Source organism: Oncorhynchus kisutch, linkage group LG13 (genome assembly GCF_002021735.2).
Source record: "Oncorhynchus kisutch isolate 150728-3 linkage group LG13, Okis_V2, whole genome shotgun sequence".
NCBI classification, from domain to species: Eukaryota; Metazoa; Chordata; class Actinopteri; order Salmoniformes; family Salmonidae; genus Oncorhynchus; species Oncorhynchus kisutch.
The window spans coordinates 54160974-54174538 of record NC_034186.2 but is presented as its reverse complement, the minus strand read 5'-3'; the positions used below and the strand labels follow the sequence as shown (position 1 = coordinate 54174538).

Genomic DNA, 13565 nt, shown 5'->3' with positions numbered 1-13565 from the left:
ATTTATGGTGCTTTCAAGACAACTGGAAACTCTGTGGAAAAAAGAAGGTCGAATCATGACGTCAGTGATTTTCAGGCCCGAGCTCTAGAAAAAGGCCCGAATTCCCGACCTGCAAATTCTGAGTTGATTGACCGTTCAAAATGTATTTTCCCAGTCGGAGCTAGTTTTTTTCAAGAGATCCCAGTTGTCTTGAACTCACTGAATATTTCAGAGTTTTCAGATGTTTTGATTGACAGCATGGCCAATGTATTCAACCTTTTCTGGCCCATGGTGTTGCATGTGAATGTTCATCCTTTTAAGCTTGGAAAAAAGACTGTTAAACCCAGACTTGGACCACACACCCACTCCACTGAATAGCAGGCTAGTGATTGCTTTGCAACGCTTGCAGTTAGCCACTGATTCCTTCCAAACCAATCATTGTTGAATTTGCAATTTCCAAGTTATGTTTACTTCCAATGACAGATGAGCACCGATACGTTTTATCTATAATTTCTCTTCATATGACAAGGATTGAAAAGAATTTGCCTGTAGATTGTCGACTTGATTCATGATGATGACTGCTTGTTTAGCTTGCTAGCTAAGATTTTGAAAGTATGATGTTAACATGATCAGTCCAATCAAAGCTACGGTAGATATAACATGATTTGACATCTGTGGCCAATGACCTTGTGCCTTCTTGGATGGACACTTCTAATGTAAATCTATTAGCAGCACCCAGAGGGCTTGAATGCTCAAGCTCTGCCATAGATTTTGTGGTGACGTAGTGTCCCCATGAGTGACAGAACACTGAGCCAATCACGGCGCAACTAGAAAACATTACCAACCCCTATGCTCTGTACTTTTCCGCTAGCTGCACCACCACCAGAGAAAGCACTGAGCTAGTCTGAAACACCTGCATTTTGGAGCTGCCTTACTCAAAATGTGGAAAAGGTCAAGGGGCCTGAATACTTTCTGAATGCACTGTATTTTGATGGGTTTATTTTCTTTGTTGGTTTTCAGGTTGGTCGAAGCGGGTGGAGTATACCCCCGGTTCAGGCAGCATTCCCCTGTTCCCCAGTTTGCACCTGGAGACCTGCGAAGAGACTGTGTGGAACATCCAGGCCACCGTAGAGCTGCAGACTGGCCATATTGGGAAAGGCTGTGACAGGGACAGCTACTCAGACCGATCCGTGCGCAGACTCTGTGGTGAGTGCTGCTTGAGTCTGGGCTATTCATGATGGATTCAATCTTTGGGATAATAATTTGTGACTCTCCGAAGATTGAAATGGAGCATGCTCAAGCCACATAGGTTTTAGCCCTATTTGCCACATAAGCTTAAAAATACCTTGCATTTGTGGTGTGTGCATAAATTAAATGAAGTAATGCAGTCATGCATTTCGGGAGAGTACAGGCCCTGATATTCATTGAGCTCACAATATCAGCTTTTTATTTTATATATTTTTTTATTTTACCTTTATTTATACAGGTTTTTCTCATTGAGAACATCTCTTTTCCAAGAGAGACTTAGTCCAATAGTAGCAGGGGGAACAACGTTTCAGACAAAACAACTTGCATACACTAACACAACATTAAACAAAACTATAAACACACATACAGTACAACAATTACATTTTACGTTAAAAACTCGGAAGTCTTAACTAAAAACAGCTGTCCTAAAGACAATTACACTCTTCTATGATATATACATTGATCAAGTGTTTAAACTCCACCAACGAACCTAGATCATCCAATGTTTTAATGTTTAGGAGGGAATTCCAGGACCATGGAGCTAAGTAACTAAAACTATTTCTACCATGACCTGTTCTAATTTTTGGCACTGTTAGAAGCAAATGAGAATGAGACCGTAATTTATATTTATTTACCGACCTGACTAAAAAAGAAAATAGATAAAATAGCATTTTACCCAATATGGCTTTATAAAATCAGTGTATACCAGTGTTTAAGCCTACGCAAGGTCAATGACGACCAGCCAACAGCTCTGTAGAGATCGCAATGATGTATTAGACGTTTTTGATTTGTAATGAACCTGAGGGCTGCATGATACACTGAATCAAGTTCTCTCAGGGTAGTGGTTGAGGCCTGCATATATACAGTCTAAGTCGGAAGTTTACATACACCTTAGCCAAATACATTTAAGCTCAGTTTTTCACAATTCCTGGCATTTAATCCTAGTAAAAATGCCCTGTCTTAGGTCAGTTAGGATCACCACTTTATTTTAAGAATGTGAAATGTTAGAATAATAGTAGAGAGAATGATTTATTTCAGCTTTTATTTCTTTCATCACATTCCCAGTGGGTCAGAAGTTTACATAAACTCAATTAGTATTTGGTAGCATTGCCTTTAAATTGTTTAACCTGGGTCAAATGTTTTGGGTAGTCTTCCACAAGCTTCCCACAATAAGTTGGGTTAATTTTGGCCCATTCCTCCTGACATAGCTGGTGTAACTGAGTCAGGTTTGTGGGCCTCCTTGCTCGCACAAGCTTTTTCAGCTCTGCCCACAAATGTTCTATAGGATTGAGGTCAGGGCTTTGTGATGGCCACTCCAATACCTTGACTTTGTTGTCCTTAAGCCATTTTGCCACAACTTTGGAAGTATGCGTGGGGTCATTGTCCATTTGGAAGACCCACTTGTGACCAAGCTTTAACTTCCTGACTGATGTTTTGAGATGTTGCTTCAATATATCCACATAATTTTCCTACCTCATGATGCCATCCATTTTGTGAAGTGCAACAGTCCCTCCTGCAGCAAAGCACCCCCACAACATGATGCTGCCACCCCCGTGCTTCACGGGATTGTATTGTTTGGCTTGCAAGCCTCCCCCTTTTTCCTCCAAACGGTGGTCATTACGGCCAAACAGTTCTATTTTTGTTTCATCAGACCAGAGGACATTTCTCCAAAAAGTATGATCTTTGTCCCCCCCATGTGCAGTTGTAAACCGTAGTCTGGCTTTTTTATGGCGGTTTTGGAGCAGTGGCTTCTTCCTTGCTGAGCGGCCTTTCAGGTTGTGTCGATATAGGACTTGTTTTACTGTGGATATAGATACTTTTGTACCTGTTTCCTCCAGCATCTTCACAAGGTCCTTTGCTATTGTTCTGGGATTGATTTTCTCTTTTCGCACCAAAGTACGTTCATCTCTAGGAGACAGGTGTTTGCAAATTGCTCCCAAGGATGAAGCAGACTTGTGGAGGTCTACAATTTTTTTTATGAGGTCTTGGCTGATTTCTTTTGATTTTCCCATGATGTCAAGCAAAGAGGTTCTGAGTTTGAAGGTAGGCCTTGAAATACATCCACAGGTACACCTCCAATTGACTCAAATTAAGTCAATTAGCCTATCAGAAGCTTCTAAAGCCATGACATCATTTTGTGTAATTTTCCAAGGTGTTTAAAGGCACTGTAAACTTCTGACCCACTGGAATTGTGATTAAGTGAATTATAAGTGAAATAATCTGTCTGTAAACAATTGTTGGAAAAATTACTTGTCATGCACAAAGTAGACATACTGACAAACTTGCCAAAACTATAGTTTGTTAACAAGAAATTTGTTCAGTGGTTCTAAAACAAGTTTTAATGAATGACTCCAACCTAATTGTATGTCAACTTCTGACTTCAACTGTATAACATCACTAAAATCTAAAACCGCCAGTAATGTACATCGTACCAGCTCCTTCCTGCCCTCCAAAGAAAAACAAGCCTTATGCCGGTAATAAAAACCTTCTCAAGTTCATTACATGCACTGTGAAGCTCAGCTTATCATCAACCCACACACCCAAATGTCTGTACACTTTAACTTGCTCTACAGTATGTCCAGCCAATGTAGAAATGACATGATTAGTAACATGCCTGGCATTTAAAAATAGCATGCATTTTGTTTTACCCGAATTGAGAAACAGCTTTAAATCATATAGATTCTATTGTATGATGTTAAATCCTCTTTGGGCATTTTCAAAAGCTAAAAATAAACTACTACCACTTGAATAAAGAACATTATCATCTGCATAAAAATTAACATACACTGTTTCAATAAGATCCCCAATGTTGTTGATATACAAAATGAACAACAGTGGGCCCAAAATAGAACCTTGCGGAACACCTGAGCACACCTCTATGGACTCAGATTTACTACTATCCACCATTACACATTGTGTACGATTTGATAGGTAATTTATAAACCAATCTAGAGCATGACCAGTAATCCCACAACATTTTAACCTTTGCACTAACACAGCATGGTCCACAGTGTCAAAAGCCTTCGACAAATCAATAAAGACAGACACACAATGTTACTTCTTATCAAGAGCACAGTGGATATCATTTAAAACCTTCAATGTTGCCGAAACAGTGCTGTGGCCAGACCTAAAACCTGATTGCATTCCATTTATGATGTTTTTTTCTTGGAAGTATGCCTTTAGCTGCCTACTAACTAAGGACTCCAGTACCTTTGATGGTACAGACCATTTTGATATGGGTCAATAGTTGTCAAGTAGCGAAGGATCTCCACCTTTCAGGAGAGGCCGTACAAAAGCAGATTTCCATAACATCAAGCGTGAGGTTAAAAATACAAGTTAAGGGGTAGCAATGATGTCTGCAGCTAGGTGTAGGAAGGGGGGGGGGGTCTAGTTCATCAGGGCCAGGGGATTGTTTCCCATCAATTTCTTTCAGGGCTTTACACACCTCTTAAACAGAGAAGGATGAACAGGAGAACCCAGTGAGGAGTATACAGGGGTGTAAGGTACATTTTTAGGGGGCTCAATTATACCTTTGACCTTTTCAAATAAACTGCCTGCATCTAAAAAATAAAATGCTGATTCAAGTCTTTCAGAATGGAGGAGTGAGATTATAGGTATTGCATAGAGTTTTGAGTTGATCAGAGCTAGATGTTAACCAGTCCTGATTCAGATCACCCATCAGGACAAACTCAGAATTGACATTCTGTGATAAGAATTCAAAAATACAATCCAGAGAGCCAAGCTTACATTTAATGAGTCCAAAAGTCAGCTCGTTAAGGCATTAACGTGTTTAGAGTAAGCAAGCAGAGTAATGCAGCAAGATTGGAGTGAGTCAAAAGCGGTTTTGAACTCCCAACCTGAAACAAGCACATTAACCACAGACAGTCCCAAAAGAGTTAATGCTTATAAGGCCTTTACCAAGTCTAGGGTTGTACAGTATGTCATTTGTGATTTCACTCCTGTCTCCTGTCTCACCAGGTGCTGTGAGAGGTGAAGTGGACTTACTCCCGCCCCCGTCCCCAGCAGCCAATTGGACCTCAGCCTTGCCCACCCTCCCTTCTTCTGATTCGTCCCTGGTGTTCTCCTTCAATGGCTCCACCCATGTTGCTGTGGTACCCGACTCCGTTGCCGCGGCCGTATCCGGAGACCATTTCACCCTCCAGCTGTGGATGCGAAGGGGTGGGATCAACACCCAGCCTCCGACTAATCAGGCCAGAGGAAACCGCAGGGAGGAGGAGACTATCGTCTGCAGTACCGTCAAGAATGGTCAGTCAAATGGTCAGTCACAGCTGTCAGTTAAAGTAAAAATACTTGAAAGCACTACTTAAGTGGTTTTTATTTTTTAAATATTTTTTACTACTTGTACTTTTACTTCACTACATTCCTAAAGAAAATAATGTATTTTTAATAAATACAATTTTCCTGACACCCAAAAGTATTCATTACATTTTTAATGCTTAGCAGGGCAGGAAAATGGCCCAATTCACACACTTATCAAGAGAACATCTCTGCTCATCCCTACTGCCGCTGATCTGGCGGACTGACTAAACACATGCTTCGTTTGCAAATTATGTCTGAGTGTTGTGCGCCCCTGGCTATCCGTAAAAAAACTAAAACACTAAAATTGTGCTGTTTGGTTAATATAAGCCATTTGAAATTATTTAGACTTTTACTTTTGATACTTAAGTATATATTTGCAATTATATTTCCTTTTGATACTTAATTATATTTAAAAGCAAATATGTTAAATACGTGGGTGACTCACTTTTACGTTAGTCATTTTCTATTAAGGTATCTTTACTTTTACTCAAGTATGACTATTGGGTACTTTTTCCACCGCTATGTACCAGTCAGAAGTTTGGACACACCTACTCATTCAAGGGTTTTTCTTTATTTTTTGAACTATTTTCTACATTGTAGAATAGTAGTGAAGACATCAAAACTATGAAATAACACATATGGAATCATGTAGTAGCCCCCCAAAATTGTTAAACAAATCAACATATATTTGAGATTCTTCAAAGTAGCCACCCTTTGCCTTGATGACAGCTTTGCACACTCTTGGCATTCTCTCAACCAGCTTAATGAGGAATGCTTTTCCAGCCGTCTTGAAGGAGTCCCCACCAGTGCTGAGCACTTGTTGGCAGTTTTTTTTATATGTCTATTTTTTTATTTAACCAGGTAGCCTAGTTGAGAACAAGTTCTCATTTGCAACTGCGACCTGGCCAAGATAAAGCGGAGCAATTCGACACATACAACAACACAGAGTTACACATGGAATAAACAAAACATACAGTCAATAATACAGTAGAACAAAAGAAAACAAAAAGTATATATACAGTGAGAGCAAATGAGGTAAGTTAAGGAAATAAATAGGCCATTGTGGCGAAGTAATTACAACACAGCAATTAAACACTGGAATGGTAGATTGGCAGAAGATGAATGTGCAGGTAGAGATACTGGGGTGCAAAGGAGCAAAACAAACAAACAAACAAATACCAGTATGGGGATGAGGTAGGTAGATAGATGGGCTGTTTACAGATGGGCTATGTACAGGTGCAGCGACCCGTAAGCTGCTCTGACAGCCGGTGCCCAAAGCCAGTGAGGGAGATGTGAGTCTCCAGCTTCAGAGATTTCTGCAATTCGCTCCAGTCATGGGCAGCGGAGGACTGGAAGGAAAGACGACCAAAGGAGGAATTGAACCTGGGGGGCGACCAGCGAGATACACCCGCCGGAGCGCGCGCCACGAGTGGGCGCTGCCATGGTGACCAGTGAGCCGATACAAGGCGGGGCTTTACCTAACAGAGACTTAGATAACCTATAGCCAGTGGGCTTGGCGATGAGTATGAAGCGAGGGCCAATCAACGAGAGCGCACAGGTCGCAATGGTGGGTAGTGCATGGGGCCCCGGTGACAAAATGGATGGCACTGTGATAGACCGCATCCAGTCTGTTGAGCAGAGTGCTGGAGGCCATTTTACAGATGACATCACCAAAGTCGAGGATTGGTAGGATGGTCAGTCGCACGAGGGCATGCTTGGCAGCATGGGTGAAGGACGCCCCGTTGCGATATAGGAAGTCGACTCCAGATTCAATTTTGGATTGGAGATGCTTAATGTGAGTCTGGAAGGAGAGCCCACAGTCCAACCAGACACAGTCCAACCAGACACTACATTCGTAGTTGTCCACGTATTCTAAGTCAGAGCCGTCCAGAGTAGCGATGCTAGACGGGCGAGCAGGTGTGGGCAGTGATCGATTGAATAGCATGCATCCAGTTTCACCTGCGTTCAAGAGCAGTTGGAGGCCACGGAAGGAGAGCTGCATGGCATCGAAGCTCGTCCGGAGGTTAGTTAACACAGTGTCCAAGGAGGGGCCAGAAGCATACAGAATGGTATCGTCTGTGCAGAGGTGGATCAGAGAATCACCAGCAGCAAGAGCAACACCACTGATGCACACAGAAAAGAGAGTCGGCCCGAGAATTGAACCCTGTGGCACACCCACAGAGACTGCCAGAGGTCCGGATAACAGGCCCCCCGATCTGACACACCGAACCCCACCAGAGAAGTAGCCGGTAAACCAGGCGAGGAAATCATTTGAGAAACCAAGGCTGTCGAGTCTGCCAATAAGAATTTTGTGATTGACATAGTCGAAAGCCTTGGCCAGGTCGATGAATACGGCTGCACAGTAATGTCTCCCATCGATGGCGGCCACAACGCCATTCAGAACCTTGAGCGTGGCTGAGGTGTACCCACGACCAGCTCCGAAACCAGACCACACAGCGGAGAAGGCATGGTGGGACCCGAAATGGTCAGCAATCTGCTCGTTAACTTGGCCCTCGAAGACCCTAGAAAGACAGGGTAGGACAGACACAGGTCTGCAGCAGCTTGGGTCCAGAGTGTCACCCCCTCTGAATAGGGGGATGACCGCGGCAGCTTTCCAATCTTTGGGAATCTCAGACGACACGAAAGAGAGGCCGAACAGGCCAGTAATAGGGGTTGCAACGATTTCGGCAGATAATTTTAGAAAGAGAGGGTCCAGATTGTCTAGCCCGGCTGATTTGTAGGGATCCAGATTCTGTAGCTCTTTCAGAACATCAGGTATCTGGATTTGGGTAAAGGAGAAATGGTGGGGGCTTTTGCGGGTTGCTGTGGAGGGTGCCGGGCAGTTGACCGGGGTAGGGGCAGCCATGTGGAAAGCATGGCCAGCCGTAGAGAAATTCCATTGAAATTCTCAATATAGTGGATTTATCGGTGGTGACAGTGTTTCCTAGCCTCAGAGCAGTGGGCAGCTGGGAGGAGGTGCTCTTATTTTTTGAGTTAGTACTACAGGCTGAAAATTTCTGTTTGAAAAAGCTTGCCTTAGCTTTCTAACTGCCTGTGTATATTTGTTCCTAACTTCCCTGAAAAGTTGGATATAACGGGGGCTATTCGATGCCAATGCAGAACGCCACAGGATGTTTTTGTGTTGGTTAAGGGCAGACAGGTCTGGAGTGAACCAAGGACTATATCTATTCCTAGTTCTACATTTTTGAGAGGGGCATGCTAATTTAAGATGGCGAGGAAGGCACTTTTAAAGAATAGCCAGGCATCATCTACTGACGGGATGAGGTCAATGTCATTCCAGGATACCCCGGCCAGGTCGATTAGAAAGGCCTGCTCGCAGAAGTGTTTCAGTGATGAGGGGCGGTCGTTTGATCGCAGACCCATTACGGATGCAGGCAATGAGGCAGTGATCGCCGAGATCTTGATTGAAAACAGCAGAGGTGCATTTGGAGGGCGAATTAGTTAGGATGACATCTATAAGGGTTGTACCTGGTAGGCTCATCGACAATCCGTGTGAGATTGAGGGCATCAAGCCCAGTCCGCAGAATGGCCGGGGTGTTAAGCATGTCCCAGTCTAGGTCACCCAGCAGCACGAGCTCAGAAGATAGATGGGGGGCAATCAACCCACACATGGTATCGAGGGCACAGCTGGGGGCAGAGGAAGGTCCACAGCAAGCGGCAACAGTGAGAGACCTGAAAGGTGAATTTCCAGAAGTTCCTTCAATTTCCTTCACTCTGCGGTCCAACTCATCCCAAACCATCTCAATTGGGTTAAGGTCAGGTGATTGTGGAGGCCAGGTCATCTGATGCAGCACTCCATCACTCTCCTTGGTCAAATAGCCCTTTCACAGCCTGAAAGTGTGTTTTGGGTCATTGTCCTGTTGAAAAACGAATGATAATCCCACTAAGCCCAAACCAGATGGGATGGGTTATCGCTGCATTATGCTGTGGTAGTCATGCTGGTTAAACGTGCCTTGAATTCTAAATACATCACAGACAGTATCACCAGCATAGCACCATCACACCTCCTCCTCCATGCTTCACGGTGGGAACCACACATGCAGAGATCATTCGTTCACCTACTCTGCCTCTCGCAAAGACACGGCAGTTGGAACCAAAAATCTCAAATTTGGACTCATCAGAACAAAGGACAGATTTCCACCGGTCTAATGTCCATTGCTCGTGTTTCTTGGCCCAAGCAGATTTCCACCGGTCTAATTCATATTCCTCTTTTTCTTATTGGTGTCCTTTAATAGTGGTTTCTTTGCAGCAATTCGACCATGAAAGCCTGATGCACGCAGTCTCCTAGGAGATGTGTCTGTTGCTTGAACTCTGAAGTATTTATTTGGGCTGCAGTTTCTGAGGCTGGTAACTGTAATGAACTTATCCTCTGCAGCAGAGGTAACTCTGGGTCTTCCTTTCCTGTGGCGGTCCTCACGAGAGCCAGTTTCATCATAGCGCTTGATGGTTTTTTGCGACTGCACTTGAAGAAACTTGAAAAGTTCTTGAAAGTTTCCGAATTGACTGACCTTCATGTCTTAAAGTAATAATGGCCTGTCGTTTCTCTTTCCTTATTTAAGCTGTTCTTGCCATAATATGGACTAGGTCTTTTACCAAATATGGCGATCTTCTGTATACAACCCCTACCTTGTCACAACACAACTTATTGGCTCAAACGCGTTAAGAAGGAAATTTACTTTTAACAAGCCACACCTGTTAATTGAAATGCTTTCCAGGTGACTACCTCATGAAGCTGGTTGAGAGAATGCAAAGCTGTCATTAAGGCAACGGGTGGCTTTTTTGAATAATCACATTTTTGGTTACTAGATGATTCCATATGTGTTATGTCATAGTTTTGATGTCTTCACTATTATTCTACAATGTAAAAATAAAGAAAAACCCTGGAATGAGTAGGTGTGTCCAAACTTTTGACTGGTACTGTGTGTATATATATATTTATTCCCCCCCTTTTTTCCAAGGGTGCTATAGCATCCTCACTACCCCTTCTTCCCACAGCTTTGTATACTGTATCTATATGGCTCTGCTTCAGTCTAATTCTATGAAGTCTATGGCGAGGAAATATGAAAATCCTTTTGTTGTGAGATGCACTGCTTGTGTCTCCTATTCCTTCTGCAAGTTTGGTCTCAAATGCTGTTTTCTGTCTACTGACTGCCAGTCTCCTCTCTCTGTTCCTCAGACGACTCCTTCTCCCACTACTCTCTCTCCGTTCACGGCTGCCGTCTCTCTCTTTTTTACTGGCCCGACGTCTCCGCTGCGCGGCCCGTGAAATTCCTCTGGAAACTGGAGCAGGTACTATGGGAATGCTGCTGGATGAGGATGGAACAGTTGCTAGTTGGAGCGCTATGAGTGAAAGAGCCATTCAAAATGGCCAATGCTCACTTACTGCCAGTTGCAATTGTATTGATTTATTTTTAAGACGACTGCATTAAGTAGGGTTACAGCCTGATCCCAAGGCAGACTCGCTAGCTACAAGGGAAAGGGAAGACCTAGTCAGTTGTGCAACTGAATGCATTCAACCAAAATGTGTCTTTCGCGTTTAACCCTACACCTCTGAATCAGAGCGGTGTGTGGCGCTATCTTAATCGACATCATCGACACCCGGGGAGCAGTTGTTGTGGGGGTTAACTGCTTTGCTCAAGGGCAGAACGGCATATTATTTCACCTTGCCGGCTTGGGGATTCACACAAGCAACCTTTTGGTTACTGTCGCAATGCTCTAACCGCTAGGCTAGGATATGTTCCTTGGGGGAGTTTGTAGATATGGACAAGAGGCAGGGGGATTGGGAAGAATAGGATTTGGATGAGAGGCAGGGGCAGGGGCAGAGGGGATAAGGGGATGCTGTGGTTGTGCGGTTTTGGGAGGAGGTTGGAGGGGGGACTAAGTGGTTTTTGCTCGGGTTACTGGTCGCAGACCGCTTAAAATGGGTAGGATTATAGGGGCCAAGCTGATACAGATAACATTTGGCAAATCCCCCTGTCTCTCTTTACTTCTTTATCTGTCTCTCTTCTGCGACAACAACTGTTACAGTGTTCAGTCTGGTGTCATGGGTAGTGTTCAGTAGAAACAAAAGGGTTAAAACATTTAGAAACATTCTGATATTATATGGGATAAGTTCATGTAGCGCATCTAGTAGATTTTTTTGTTTGTTCTCCTGTTGTATCTGCTGTGTTCAGCTGTTTCTTGACCTCTGACCCATCGTGTCTCCATGTCCTTCTTTCCTCTCTAGGTGTGTGACAGCGAGTGGCATCACCTGTCCCTCAGTGTCCAGTTCCCCTCTGTGACACTGTATGTGGATGGAGTCACCTTCGACCCCGCCCTCATCCACGACAACGGAGTCATACCCAACCCTGCCCCACGACAGCGACTGGTCATTGGCGCCTGCTGGGGTAACGATTGGTTAAACCAAAGACAGGCTAAAACTGCTTCTCCAATAGAAATCCCCAATCGCACATATAGGCGATGTCATGGCGACATTGGCTAGCTAAGCTCATGCGTAGAAACACGATATGGTGTCTAACAGTCGTCTGGCGCCGAACTGCGCAAATGAAAGGCACTCCTTCGATATGAAATAGTTTTTCACAAAAATTCTAAAGTTTCAGTTAGTCACTTTAACAAGGTTGGAGTAATAAGATGTTCAGCTACTTAAGATATTGGCTCGAATCTAGGTTGTGCCTTTAGATCACGAGAAAATAAACAACTAAGGAATCATTTTTGACTTCCCAAACCCCGGCCTGGTCTGTTTCGCAAGAGTTACCAGAAGTGTCGCGGTGTTAAGCCTCTGGGTTTAGAAACTCTGTGGTTAAACCTTACACCACGTAGAGCGGTTCAACTTTACTGCATAGAACCCCTGTCAGCAAATGAAGGATGCCTAAGTGGGTCACACTTTACATTGCAGAGGTCCTATACTAGTGTAACTACCAGTTGAATAACTAATAACATATTTTTCTATAAAAAGCTAGTTAACAAGAATGAATTAGAAATGTGACTTTTAATTACATACACATATAGATACCCTGGAATGATGGCTATGTAAATGTGTTGTTAATGAGTGGTAGTTGATGAGAACATGGCAAGGAAAATATGACAATAATATACCACAATAGACAATGGAATATATTTATCTGGCAATACATTTCTAGAATAGGTTACAAGATTACAAAAGAGCAAAGCCTGCCCCAAAAATATATTTTTGAGAGTTACAGTTCACATTCTTCTGCTAATGAAACAGTTCATAGAACCAAATGTTCCAGCACACCAATGAAAGCAACGCACAAAACACACACACACAAGTGCACACACACACACACACACACACACACACGTACACACACACACGTGCACACACACACACATACACTTATACAGTGCCTTGCAGAAAAGTATTCAGACCCCTTGGATTTCTTCAAATTGTATTGTGCTACAAAGTGGAATTCAAATGTTTGTAATTATCATGTCAACAGTCTACACAAAATATTGTAATGTTAAAGAGGAAGAAAAAAAAAAAATATATATATATATATATATATATAGTTGTTGCATAAGTATTCAGCTCCCTGAGTTCCTAATGTTTGGTATAATCAGTGTATAAACCATTGCATAATTATTAACTTGACCATGCTTAAAGAGATATTCAATGTTTGATACCAAACACTGCCATTCATTGAGGCTTTTGAAAGCTCCCTGGTCTTTGTAGGTGAATCTGTTTGAAAGTCAATACTTGGCTGAGGGACCATACAGATGTACAGTTGAAGTCGGAAGTTTACATACACTTAGGTTGGAGTCATTAAAACTCATTTTTCAACCACTCCACAAATTTCTTGTTAACAAACTATAGTTTTGGCAAGTCGGTTAGGACATCTACTTTGTGCATGACACAAGTCATTTTTCCCACAATTATTTACAGACAGATTATTTCACTTATAATTCACTGTATCACAATTCCAGTGGGTCAGAAGTTTACATACACTATGTTGACTGTGCCTTTAAACAGCTTGGAC

General features: G+C 43.0%; 1 protein-coding gene across 2 annotated transcripts in view; it reads left to right on the top strand.

Annotated features, from left to right (window-relative positions):
• The window catches only part of LOC109902178 (calsyntenin-3-like), a 37789-nt gene that overhangs the window by 9122 nt on the left and 15102 nt on the right, over positions 1–13565 (top strand). The window contains exons 7-10 of one of the 2 annotated variants that reach the window (XM_031786568.1): positions 1000–1185; positions 5206–5505; positions 10745–10857; positions 11795–11954. In XM_031786568.1, coding sequence (XP_031642428.1) covers positions 1000–1185; positions 5206–5505; positions 10745–10857; positions 11795–11954 — 759 coding nt within the window. The remainder of the gene's footprint in view (positions 1–999; positions 1186–5205; positions 5506–10744; positions 10858–11794; positions 11955–13565) is intronic. The other variant, XM_031786569.1, reaches the window with a different exon arrangement.